The 14,156-nt window shown below is 32.7% G+C and overlaps 2 protein-coding genes across 3 annotated transcripts; both read right to left on the bottom strand.

The window, feature by feature from the left end:
• Positions 1-773: 773 nt before the first annotated feature.
• Positions 774-7,313, bottom strand: LOC123211223 (casein kinase 1-like protein 10). 2 transcript variants are annotated; one of them, XM_044629814.1, is made up of 14 exons: positions 6,684-7,313; positions 6,528-6,568; positions 5,532-5,601; positions 5,253-5,401; positions 5,069-5,164; positions 3,784-3,854; positions 3,022-3,083; positions 2,846-2,909; positions 2,680-2,764; positions 2,423-2,549; positions 2,200-2,273; positions 1,999-2,062; positions 1,569-1,702; positions 774-1,407 (listed from the first exon to the last, which is right to left on the bottom strand). In XM_044629814.1, the coding sequence occupies exons 1-14, from the start codon at positions 6,757-6,759 to the stop codon at positions 1,126-1,128; spliced, it is 1,395 nt and encodes a 464-aa protein (XP_044485749.1). In that variant the 5' UTR covers positions 6,760-7,313; the 3' UTR covers positions 774-1,125. The 2 variants fall into 2 exon arrangements, with proteins under 2 accessions (XP_044485749.1, XP_044485750.1); XM_044629815.1 differs by having other exon boundaries at positions 1,569-1,699.
• A 1,018-nt stretch (positions 7,314-8,331) lies between these two features.
• On the bottom strand, positions 8,332-13,403 carry LOC123211224 (uncharacterized protein At4g14342). The gene is made up of 4 exons (XM_044629816.1): positions 13,182-13,403; positions 13,006-13,091; positions 12,793-12,916; positions 8,332-8,558 (listed from the first exon to the last, which is right to left on the bottom strand). The coding sequence occupies exons 1-4, from the start codon at positions 13,185-13,187 to the stop codon at positions 8,511-8,513; spliced, it is 264 nt and encodes an 87-aa protein (XP_044485751.1). The 5' UTR covers positions 13,188-13,403; the 3' UTR covers positions 8,332-8,510.
• Between the last annotated feature and the right edge of the window lie 753 nt (positions 13,404-14,156).

Below are 14,156 nucleotides of genomic sequence, written 5' to 3'. Positions count from 1 at the left end.
AAATTCACCTTTTTATTTTGAAATCTATCTCAAACTAAACCTTACTCCCATTCAGCCCAACAACACTGAAATATCTATGATTAAAAAGGCATGAGAATATGCTAAAATGGGTAACAACTAACCTACCAAGATCTCCAACACTTTCCATCACATTTAGAACATCTTGTTTAGGTGTGAAATCTCTCAAAAACATAAAATCAGAGACTAATGCACCTGTATCCAGATGAGAGACCTTTAGAGTGAATTACTAAATTAGTCCCCCAAAAATCAACCAATGATTCACAACACTATCCACCACAGATGAATTAATTGATTCTCAAATATGAAACTAGAAAAACTAAAATTTTACTTCACACTCTTATAAATTGACTTAAATACATATACTACCACTCTTTTATATGCTTGTAGTAAAAACCCCAATAGTGGATCATTAGGATAGTCTCGTAAGGTTTATCAACTTGGTCGAGCTCTATCATGTGGGGCTCCTCAGTCACAAATAAAAAAGAAAAGATTCACGACACTCTTCAATGATAATAATTTTGTCCAAAGCATATTTCCTTTCTAAAGCCAGCATCATCACATTTAATATCACTATTAAAAGTTGATAAGGACTGGACTTCTGTAAGATTAGTGGCTGACACAATAATGATACAAAAAGCAAAACCTTCAAAGTGAGCTGCACCATAAAAGTTCTAAAACTAGCAGATTAAGTTCTAACACAGACTTACAAATACCACACAATGACAACAGTTACACATAAAGAGCATAGTAGATATCTTCAACAAAGTTTCTTCTTCCCAAAAAGATTAACAGAGTTGGTCTATTACAACTTCTAGTGCTTCAATTTATGCACAATTCTCTAGAGTGAAATCACTCTCTCTTCATCTCATGAGTCTAATAATGGCATGAATCTGGCAAGAATCCCTTATAAGATACACAGAGAAGCCAACCATCTGATTTTTTTGTGGGCTAGGATTTGTGAAGCTATATGGCTATTGGAGTCTGAGTGATGGATACGCATATACAAAGAACTGTGAAAACATTACAGTAATGGATTTTTGACAGGAGCCATAAATGAAATTTTCAACACAAGACCAATTCTTCTTACCAGACGGATATGTTTCTTTATTTCCTCTTTCCTGTGCCAGTTGTCAGGAGCTCGAAGCTCCGAAGTACATCATCACGACCATTTCTTGTGTTTGCAGTACGAGAAAGAGATGATGATTTAGATTCAACCCCAGGTTGGATCCTTTGAGTCGTAGACAGCCGACCACTGCTTGAAACCAATCGGCTTGACCGATTCTCACTAGGTTCACCAGAGGAGCTTGGTCGACTGTTTCCTAAGACAACCCTCTTTGAAGAACTCCCATTTCGAGATAAGGAGCGAGCTCTTTCAGAATCAGCTTGCTAAGAAATCATAGTAGTTTAGATACAAAGTGCAAGAGTATTAAACTTATATGCACTAAAGGCTTTAAAAGCGTCTCAAGCAAACCTTAAAACTGTCTCCTCCGAATTGAGAAAAGAGCACAAATTAAAGCACACACAAATATTCATAAGCAAACACTTACCATATCCTTTGACGATGGCACATCTTCAGAAGATCTGTGCCTGGAGTGATCACCACGCAAACCATGCCCAGAGGCATTCCGTCTGACAAAGGCTTCAACTGCACCAGAAAATCTATCTCGAACCTCTTGCCCTACTAGATAGATATTAAATATTGTAAGCTTATTCATTATCTAATTAAAATAAAAAAGAAATGATTAGCACAAATTTCTACGAGACTAAGAGAACAAATTAAATCTATAGATCCCTCAGCTGCACAAAGTGATCAAACAAATTAGCTCGTGAAAGAAAAAAATCCCACATCTGAACAAAGCAATAGACCACATACTTGAGCCCAAGCCTTACTCAAGTCTTACAAGATTTATAAGCATCTATCAGCGCTAATTCTCAAAACTTGTTTCCAAACTGACCAAAACTTTAAACAGAACTGACCTGAAGGCCTCTCTAATCTCTCAGCTGATGGTCCTGTAGCATTCAAAGCTTGTTTCCCACTTGGCTGTTGAATGGGGAAAACATGGTCAAGAAGAGATTATAAGGATCATCATGTACCAAGAAAAAGGCAAAAAATATCATCTTCTTTCTTTTTCAATTCCCATTAGAATATAAAAAATTCGCAAAGAAAGAAATACTGACTCGTGCGCCTGAACTGGAGCCAGACTGTGGATACTTCAAAATGGTCCAATCAAACACATAATCAAACTGATAACCTGCACAAGATACAGTCGTAGAAATTTAATTTTTAGTTTTGGAAGAGCTCCTGAAAGAAATCTGAGATGTGGTAAAGATACTGCACTAGTGAAAATAACAAACCAAGAAATAATTTTGAACTGTGACACTTAAGGAGTTACAAATTAACCTTCTCGAATAAACAAATCCCGAAAAAGCCTCTTCAAATATGAGTAATCCGGTTTGTCCTCAAACCTCAATGACCGGCAATAATGGAAGTACGATGTGAACTCTGATGGAAAGGATTTGCAAAGGACCTGGAAGGTAACATATCACTGTTATATATAAGAGTATTAAAATTTAACAGCAGCCAGACCACAACCACAAGACATTTGAATGCCAATCAAAGAGATCATATATTTTATCAAACCGATGTTCTTGTTATACCTCAATAGGAGTGAGCATCTTTTTCTCACTAATCTTATCGTATTTCTGCTTTTTGGTACCTGCTTTTAGTCCCTGCCATGGAAGGCTGCGAAATAGAAACAAAGTTAAATATGGCTAAGCTACATAAAAGACAAAATGGTGAAAGTGATTTAGTTATGCGTTCAACCTTCCCCGCAGAAAATACATAAGCACATAACCAAGAGATTCCAGATCATCTCTTCTGCTTTGCTCTAAAAGAAAAATAGAATAATCATTAGAACAAATATTACACTTGATTAATCTGAATATAGCATCAAAAACAGAAGATAATCCTCAACTAGTTACTGCAATAGCTTTACTCACCAACTCCAAGGTGAGTGTTTACACTTGCATAACGAGCTGTTCCCGTGAGATTCTTATTCTCCCTGCAAAAAAAAAAAAAAAAAAAAGAATATTCAATATAGACAGTGAAGGGCTTCAAAGAGAACAAGGTTCTAACTCATCGATTCAATTTGAATATCCTGAAATTCAAAATGCCTTAAGACTAATCATGAAGAAACCACAAAAAAATAGGCCAAGAGACCATGTAATACAAGTTTGGGGCCAAAATACAGACAAAATGATGAAGCAAGATTTAAACCCTAAATATATAAAAACAGAAGATGACTTGAGCAAAAACCGATAATAACAGAAGATAGCTCACAAAAAACTAATTATGTAACTTCTTAAAATTTAGACAAGTCAAAATCAATGCATCTTGGGATAAACTTACATTTAAGAACTTGTATGCAATTTCAAATCCCAAGGTAAAATATAAGACTCTATTTCAAACAGTTACTTCTGTAAGTTTACTGACATTTCTTTCTAAATTTCATCATGCACATATTAGTCACAACCAAGGAGCACACTTCAATGTGAAAAGCAAAAACTAAATGTAACATGATGCACATTATAACTAAACATTTCACATCATAAAGAACGAGTAGTGTTTACATTTCAAAGGCCACATTTGTGCAACTGTAGATTACATTAAGTTATATTGCAGGAGAAAGTAAGCCAATTGTGGCACAAGTTATGAAAAACCGTAACCTTAAATTACACAAATGAAAGAAGGAAAAGTAGTACCTGTAAGGTATATGCTTGTGTGTTTGAAGATCCCTATACTTCTTTGCAAGGCCATAATCAATGATGTACACCTGTTATGCAGCATAAACCGACAGTAAATTGTTAATTCTTAGATACATCATCAAACACATTTGACAAATTAATTTCACAAAGTACACATCAAAGGCATCATAAGTTTTGGATTCCAGACTGTTTTGGGATGTCCAAGTCTCTTAAATTTTTTTTAGCCTTGTAATTTTTGCATGATACAACTTGTTTATGTATATAATTGATGCTTCTTCGCCCTTTTGTAAGTCTTTATCCCAAGTGACTTCTATCTCACACTTCATCCTCTTTCTTGATCTTAAAGTTCCTAGAGTCTCCCTCTTAAAACTGAAATCCTCCTATCATTCTGTGTATGCTTGTTCTCCCTTTTGCGCATCTTTTCTTCCAATTGAAATTGAATTGTATCTCAAGCTGCATCTTTTTCTTGATCTTAAAATTCTTAGAAAGTCTCCAACTTTCTATCAACATCATCTATCATACTTTTGACATCTCTTTGACCAAAAATGTCTGCAGTACAAACTAATTTCCACATGTAACACTTTTACAACTGTCACAGTGAATCTCACATTAAACCTAAACCCTTCAACAGGTCATGCTTCTTGAAACTGGCAATCATAAATCTTCTATGCCAGCTTTCACCTTATCTTTTTCATGCCTGATATTTTGTTCATAAATATCTTCCTTAAATTAATAAAAACAAGCAGAATCAGTGACAAATTGAACAATCAATATCCAGAAACAAAAATATTAATGTGGTAGGAAAAACACATATTTGAAAATTGTTAAAATTCCATAAATTCCTACATGTCTACAAACATCTATACTTAGCATGCTAAATGGATGTCTTTCTACAGGAGGTAAATACTCATGGTTGAAGTGTACTAAGATTGCAGAACCAATCTAATATTTGAGCCATATGCCACATAGGCTGACATACAGTATAAAAGTCAAGTAGTGAGGCACACAAATATGGTATACTCATGCTCAAAGGTAAAAGCCAAACCCTCACCTTGAATGATTCAAACAATCCACAATAAAATAATGGCTTTTGTTTTTCCTTTCAGCATTGTTCCACAAATTATTACTCCACCTACCAGTTATTCCAGCCAACAGAGTTTTGTAGACATTCAAGTCTCACATAGAAACTCTTAACAGAATTATGAATCTTGTTCCAAGAGAGTTCCAATGTTTAAACATGAACAAGCAACCAAGCATTGAAGTAATAAATCGTTCAACATACCTGATTTGATTTGCGCCCTAAACCCATTAAAAAGTTGTCAGGCTTTATATCACGATGAAGAAAACCACGAGAGTGCATATACTCAACTCTGTTTATCTATCAAGTACAACCAAATATGAACAAAATATAAGTATGAAGCTACATGAACCACAGAAAAGCTTCTTGAGAGCATTGGCAGACTTACCAACTGATCTGCAAGCATTAAGACCGTTTTCAAAGTAAATTTCCGATTACAATAATTAAACAAGTCTTCCAGGCTAGGTCCAAGAAGGTCAATAACCATGACATTATATTCGCCCTCAACTCCAAACCATTTGAGATGGGGTATACCCGCTTCACACCAACAAAAATATCAAATAAATAACAAAACAGTTAAAGAAAAGTATATTGGCTTCAATGCACAGAAATATAAATGAAACGTTATATAAATTTACTTTGGAAAATAGCTTTAGAAGAAACTTACTTCCTCCTTGAAGCAGCATGTACAATTTGGATTCATAGTGAAGCTGAGGATGCTTGGTCTTCACAGACTCCTGGACAAAGAATAAGGAACATAAATGAAGATAGCAAAACACTTAAATTCAAAACTTTGTTAGTGTGATAACTGAGAACTAATTAAATTGACAAAAAAAAAAAAAGCAAAAGAAAGCTTCATTTAAGAATTCAAAATTATTTAAACAAAAAGGAACAATGTTATATGCACTTATGATAAATACTAATCGAGATACCAAAGATGATGTGTCATGTGATTGGGTGTTATTATGTTTAATTCAAAATCACTTAGTCACATTATAATACATCATCATTGGTACTCATTATAAGTACACATGGTTTGATTGAACAAAAAATACAGAAGCACACGAAAAAAAACTTTTAAGAACATAAATCAAGAACACACACTTCAATAAAAAATTAAGCTAACTTGTTTTGTCCATTCATTACAAATAATTACATGAAAAGAATAATATACAATTTAGTTTGTGTAAAGTTGAATCACTCATTAGCATCTGCTGAAATATAACTCTGAACAACTAAAGTCCGACTGATTGGAAAAAAGTAAACATATTCTCTCTCTTAATCTTCACTATCCAACTGCACTGATGAAAGCCATCGAGTACACCCCCATACAATAAACATCATTATATACCCTGCTAAGGTCGTGCTAACTCCAGTATTGTGATATCTATTATAGAAGATCAAACATGTGAAAATCAGTCAGCATCTAACTTGGCACTCCCAAAAGCTAACAACTCTCAAAGGTCAAATGATTCAATATCAAGCTTTTCATCCTCTCATAAACAGCAGACAATCTTCACAACACAGCTAAATAAACACTATAAATCAGACTAAGAAAAAAAATGTAAAAACCAAAAGAAAAACAACTTTCAAATACATGATCGCTCATCATAAACTTTCCAACAATCTAAGAGGATTGCAATATTAATTATTTGTAACATACCCGCTTAACAGCAACTTCCTCGCCACTTTGCACATTTATTCCTACAATAAAACAAATCAAACCACAATTAAAGCTTACTCAAGCAACAAAACACAAACAACCCTACAAGCTTAAAACTCCAATAGAATAACGCCACTAAAAAAATATCACACACACCTAAATAAAGCTCCCCAAACGAACCACTCCCGATCTTCCGGCCCAGCTTAAACTTGCCACCAATTACTTGATCCATGGATCTACTTAACCCGGATCAAACAATATGATTGAAAGAAATGTCACCCCTTTTTTTCACTTTGTTATATCACAATCCAATTCATTTACCAAACAAAACTCCCTGGTTTCAGATCCAACAAAATTATTCATCAAAAGAAACCCCTTTATAATCTATCTTACAACTGTACAGACGAACCATAAGGCTGCTTAAAAAACGAAGCAAAACCCATTTGTCAGTAAAGGTGTGGATCATTAAAACGCATTATCCAGGAAAGTTTCAAGAGAGGCAAGGATGGGACTTGGAAGGGGATAAATGAATAAAGATGGAATTTTTATTATTATTTTAGTGTTTTTTTTTTTTTAAGGAGAAAAAAATTGAGAGAGAAGAATCTAAAGCAAACGAAAGTCGTGGCAAAAAATTTGGGAGTAGAATTGGATCTGGGTTTGGGACAAGGATTGGGTTGGAGGTAGAGTTGTAAAGTTAAATTTTTCTTGAGAAAATATTAGAGAAACCGGGGAAAAGGAAGATTACGAGAGCGAAGGGACATGCATGATGATTGATCTGTTTTTTTTTTTTTTTTCCTTAAGTAGACCAATGGTTAAAGCGAAAAGACCATACCATGTAAAAATATACGTATAAGATATCACAAAACTGACTCATGGTTAACAAATGTTGGTGTTCTAGTTAACTCCATAATTGCAAAATGCACGTAACGTCAGGAGGTCAAATGACTAAATCTCCTTGACTCCTTAACCATATTGGATTGGCCAATGGGTCTAGATCAAATCGATTCAAGTAATTATATGATTTAGTTTTCGTAACAATAGCATATAAAACAAAAAAAACAAATCACTAATCTAAAATCCACAATGTTTTGTTGGGTGGTTCAAACTTAATTAGAGTTTATCAAATTAAATTTAAAGGTAATTTGAATTTAATTCAATCTTCAAGATTAAAATTTGAAGCTCAATTTGAATTTGTGATTTGAATTCATGATTTATTAAAAAAATAATCTTATTTTACTTATTAAATAAAATAATATTATTTTAATAATTTATTAATATAATTCAAATCGAATTGTAAACCAAGCTTAAATCAAATTAAATCATTTATTTAACTCACAAGTTACACTAAATCGAACTCTTTATAATTTGAATTTGGCTTAATTTAAAAAAATTTAAAATTAATTTAAATAAATTTAAGGCCCTAGACTCCGCAAAGGCAACAACAATAAAAAAGCAAGGTCGGTGGAAACTTGTGGAAGTGAAGGTAGGGCTTGGGGGAGTAGGTGTAGGGAAGAAGAATAATAATTTCAAACAACTTGACTTGATCATTGTACATAATTAGGCCCAATTCTATTGGCCTTTTATGACCAACCCAATCAATTATTGGTTTCATATTGGGCCACATGGGTAGCTCATAGGTTATGTACTATGTACTATTTACTAAGAAATATTCCATTCATAATATTAGATTCCAAATATTAGAATTCAAATCGAATAAACCAAATTTAAGGTTTTGAGTCTAACAATTAAACTTATTTTTTTTAAATTATTTAAACTAAAATCGATCCAAATATTTAAATTTAAATTAACTCAAATTAAATTATTTTTTAACTGACTTTAAATCTCAACTTGATACCCTTAAACAATCTTATTAAAATTTAACAAGTATCAAACTAGACTTTCTTTCTTTAAACTCAACTCAGTTTAAATTCAAATTACAACTCTGGGACCCCACACAAACAAAAACCTTCTCAAAAACATGTTTCAATCATCTTCTCTTTCAGGGGGCAGACCACAAGGCAAGAGCATTTTCTGCAGACAAAGATCACAAAGACTGAACATTAAGTGATTCACATCAATAAGATTTAAATCTAGGAAATGAAATTAAACAAGAACTACATACATTTATACTATCTGAAACATACAAGAAGGGTCCTTAACTTCTTTCTTTAAAGCTTGAAAAGGTTACAAAATTTTCATCCAATCATTCTATTTAATCCAATCACTAAAATCAAAATGTTGCTACTCAGTAACATTTGCACATTTGGATTAAGAGTTGCCTACTCCTTGACTCACTCAAAACCAAAACACATTTTTATCCATTTAATTACATCTTAGCATCTAAATAAAAACCCCAAAAGAGTCTTCAGTGGACAAGAGCACAATGCATATGTAGCATACACATGTTGACACGGCCTGCAAGCATTGGACATAATTTCAAGAACTTACCGTCTATTTACAAAATCACAACTATGCCATCCAACAAATCAAACTACCTTATTGCTTCAAATGTTTTAGAAGTTACAGAACCATTTATTTTTCACTCTTTCACAAAGATAGGTTCTAATTCATTGTCATTTTATAAAACCCCATTCAATGGTTGGATATTTTGCTGAAATTGACATTTTGTTTTTGAGATATATTAACATACCTCAGATGGCATCATGCTAGTAATTAGTAAAAATTAACATTCTCTTGTATTCTCTTTTCTTTCTTCATTAAACTCTCTCTTTATTTATTCATACCAACAATGAATTTTCAATTCTCCACTCTAATTCTTTACACTATTCATTACCCTTTCAAAAGGAAAAATACTTGTCACTCAGCAAACAAGAGTTGCTTTGCAAGCAGAGCGGAAATTGAAAAAAATAATGCTATATGTACACACTTTTGGTACACAATTTGAATATACAAATAATATGTCATCATGTGATCGGGTATTATTGTATCTTTAATTCAAAATCATCCTATTATATGATGATATATTATCTACATATCTAAATTGTATACCAAAAATATGTACGCGTAGTTTTATTAAACTATTATAGTAAAATTGCCTTGTCTTATAGTGAGCTACGGTACCACATGATATTGCACTATAATTGCTAACAAGCTATTCCTAGAAGTGGCATATGACTTTGTCATGTCCATATGTTTGCAACATAAGGTGATCAACAGGTGTCCACCATAACAAAATTAATACATGAAATAAATCAATGACCTTCAATTTTTACATAAATATATTGCAGAAACAATTACGGCAGAAAATTTTGCATTGCAACTAAATCTGACGTATCATTCATTGTTAGAAAACTGATTATGCATGTTAGACATGATCTAATCTGCCGAAAGAGAATTAGTCAATGGTTAAAAGAATGCAATGATATTGATCTTGAGCCATAATCATGCATCAATTGCCCACCATTCAAATCAGATTTTGCTAGCTTGCAGCATGCGAAACCAACTATCAATTTGATCAAACAGTGGCCATTATGAAGGAATGATAAGTTGGGATATCTTTGAATGGTTAATGAAGTTGGGGATAAGATTTGTCATATTAAGCCTTTTGTTTAATGAAAGGAAAAACCCGATTATTATACCCAGCCCTTTACAAATAGATATTTAAAGCCAAAATAGGTAACTAAACAAAAAAGACAGATTAGAAACGAACTAAAACTCTACAAGAGACTGAGTCAGTTAAATAGCATAAAATTAAATAAACTAAATACAAAAGAAATGAAGACCAAAAAATTGTGCAACTATAAAACTCCAACCAAACCTGTACTCTGTGTCACCAAGAGAATGGAGTCACGGACTAGGAAACAGAAAATTGCTACAAGAAGCACATTCTCATGTAGAATGAATAACAACAAATAAAGTAATGTAATTTTATCTCTAGTTTAAGAAATAAAAAAAGAAGGGAAACTACAGCAGTTCTACAGTATCTAGTCAAAATTCAGTGGAGGATGAATGCTTCAAACATATATGCATTCCTAAGATTTTCTCAGCAAAAAATTGTTGCTCACCTCTAGTAAATTTATAGGCAATGAGAAAAACTACTGAGTAATATCAATATGTTAAAATTCAGAATTCTAACTTTAAGTTGAATTAATCAGCATGTTATCTGAACTTGAAACTCACATGTGCACACACTTACCTACAAATATGATCATAAAATTTAAACTTTAAAAATTAAAATTCAATAACTTAATTTTTCAAGACAAAAATGATATTAAATTGAGCCAAAAGAGGGTCAAGCCTTAACCCACAATTGAAGTATGTTATAGACCTCCTTCAAGAAAGCAGCTTTTTAGGGTGCAAACCAGCTGTAACTTCCATTGAAGCAAATCTCTAGCTCAAGAAATTTGAGGGTAAGAAGGTGAATAAAGGAAAATACCAATGGTCAATGGCAAATTGATTTATCTTTCCCATACCCATGCAGACATTGCATATGTAGTGGAAATAGTTAGTCGCTTTATGCAAGAGCCAAGAACCTTTCACATGAATGCAATTAATCAGATATTGAGGTATCTGAAATCAACACCTAGAAATGGGTTGTTATTCATTAAGAATGAGTACCTAAGAATAGAAGGTTAATCAGATGTTGATTGGGCTGGTTCTCTTGATGATAGAAGATCAACTTCCTAGTATTGCACATTGGAGGCAGCCTTGTTACATGGAAATGTAAAAAACAATCTGTTGTTGTAAGGTCTAGTGTTGACGCTGAGTATAGAGCCATGACATTGGGTGTTTGTGAATTGTTGTGGCCAGAAAAACAGATGAAAAAATTGGGCTTAAAGGGAAAAATACCTTTTACGCTCTATTGTGATAATAAGGCAGCCATTAGTATTGCCAATAATCAAATTCAACAAGATCAAAGAAAATATATCGAGATTGATATGCACTTCATAAATGAGAAGCTCTCTTGGGACAAACATGTATTCCATTTGTGAAATCTAAGGGACAACTAGATGATGTTTTCACTAAAGGGCTAAGTTCTCAATCTTCAGGGGGAATGTTAACTGTTGTGTATTGAAAAAGGGCAAGTGGGCAGGCTAGTTTTTCCTAGGAGTGTGGCTGTATCGTACTTTGGGTGGTTGACATTTATGTTTGCCAGTTGCTTGTTCTTGTTTTAGTTTTATCCATGTATACATTCATTTGTAAAAGCATTACAGAATAATGCAAAGCTAGAAGAATTTTCTTTCACTCTCATTCAACAGTAACAACAACCAATGAGCACAAAAGTTATCAATAAGCAACATTAACATAATGCAAGCTGAAGACAAGACAATTTCTAAGCAGAATGGAATGCCAACAAAAAATTCCAATGAGTTGTTATTTTTTAATGAAATATGGCCTTATATGAACATAATAAGAAAAGAAAATAAATTAGTCAACTCAAATAGTTGGAATTAATAATTTATTAAATTGAGTTAAGCCTGTATTTGCAACGGAATGATGTACTTCTAAGTTCCAATACAAAGAAACTCATATTCCAACCATATGCTGCCAACAAAATCAATTCACATTTAACCAACATCGTAATTTAAAGAAGGCCAAGGTTTCCAACTAATAATTTATCCAACATTTGTTCATATTCAATAGTCATTTGCTCTCTAGTTCTATCATTATTTTTATACCACCTCAACTTGAACTACATAGGTTCCAATAAAATAACTAGAACCATCTAGTTTCTTCTCAACGCTGCAAATTGCTACTCACCAAACAAAACAACATACGTTATTTCCCATCTTTTGTCTTCAATTATTTCTTCTTCATGGTTTCATATTAATATTATAAAGAAACACTGTTTCTGTGGTCAATGGCATCAATAGCATTAAAATGAATAAGTATGACTCCATAAGCATACACAAGTCAACCACCTCTGTGAACCTAAAAATAAATTTTCTCCAATTGGAAAAAAGAGAACTAAGCTTGAGGTGACTCTTATCTATACAGAGAAGAAAGAATGTTTGAAAGGAAATAGGAAAATAAATCCCAGTTGACCAGTTAATTGTATCTGCATATAACCAATTTAACAGTTCTGCTCTTTGATAATCATTTGAGAGTTCTAGGTAACCTACACTATGAACAAGATCATCCAAACATAACCAAAAATAAAATAAAATAAAAAACACAACCCATATGTTATCGGCCAAGCCAAACTACCTCGTTAAACATAGACGAAAATTCAAACCAAGAATAAATAAATTCCCACGAAACCCAACAAAGAAATAAATGGACAAGTTAACAAATGAAATAAAACCTGCATAAAGTTGTATCGTTCTCTTCCAATGGATTCGTTCTCAGCAATGGCAAAGTAAGCCAAAATGGGGTAATGCCCAACATAAGACGCATAGCTATCACGCTGAATATTGACCGCCCATTCACTAAAAAAATTAGAAACAAAACCAATTAAAAAAAAAAAACCCTAAAAAAGACACATAGATGTTAGAAAGAATGGGAAGAAGAAGCTCACAATCTGTTCAAATCTGCGTGGCCAGTACCAACGTATTTGGCCTGCAGATGCTCCAGCTGGGAATTTATGTTAAACCTATCACTGGCCTACACATTTATAAACAGGAAAAAGATTCTTAATATTCAGCGTTTTTTTTTTTTTTTTAAAAGAAAAGAAACTTTGAAACTAAAGATTACCTGCATCTTCGTTGTATGGGAGAAGAAAGAAGGTTTAACCGATCGTCAAGCTAAATAGATGTGAAAAAAGAAAATGAAAACAAACTCAGGGATGTTCGGTAATGGAGATATGAGCCAACTCGTTTTAGCGTAGCCACGATTCACCTCCGGTGACCACGTCTGCGACAATGTAAGGGGCGGAGAACAGTTGTATAAAGGCGAAAGGACTTTTTCCTACCCAAACATGACTCTTATCACAATATGCACCCCCTTTGACTTTCAAAAGTCCTTTTCATCCACCTATAAACAGTTAAAATTAATCAAATCTATTAATTTTAAAATTTTATCTTTTTTCTCTCTCTAAACCCTAAAAACTAACAATTTTCCCCTATATCAAATTTTAAAAAATAATATTTTTCTCATAGGATTTATTTTTCAATTTTTGATATAATCTCTAATGCTATTATCGATGACCTCTTTCTCCTTGACGTTTCCTCTCCTTTCGATAGTTTCTCTCTTCTCATCTCTCCCTTCAGTCGATCATCTAAGTCACAAAGATAAGAGATCTTATTTTCATTTAGAAAGATGAGTGTTTTCCTCGTCTTCTTCTGAAAAGATGATATCTCTAATTTTTTTGGTTTAGATGGTCAATCGAAGACAAAGATGAGGAGAGAGAGACTATCAAAATGAGAGAAAACATTAGAGGGAAAGGGGCTTTGGAGATTGAAAAATAAATCCAACAAGGAAAATTTATTTTTTTAAATTTAGTTTAGAAAAAAATTTGTTAGTTTTTAGGATTTAAAGAGAGAAATGAGATAAAATTTTAATTTATTTTTAATATTATAAGTAAAATAATAATTTTATCCTTAAAACTTATAAATTTAATAACTTATAGGTAGGTAAAATGATTTTTGAAAGTTAAAAAAGTAGAAATTTGTAAAAATGAATAAACTCTGGGCAAAAATAAGTCTTTTGACTTGTATAAATTCATTTATA

Source organism: Mangifera indica, chromosome 3 (assembly GCF_011075055.1).
Source record: "Mangifera indica cultivar Alphonso chromosome 3, CATAS_Mindica_2.1, whole genome shotgun sequence".
In the NCBI taxonomy this organism is placed as follows: domain Eukaryota; kingdom Viridiplantae; phylum Streptophyta; class Magnoliopsida; order Sapindales; family Anacardiaceae; genus Mangifera; species Mangifera indica.
Note: the sequence above shows the minus strand (reverse complement) of the source record. Positions and strands in the feature narration are given on the sequence as shown.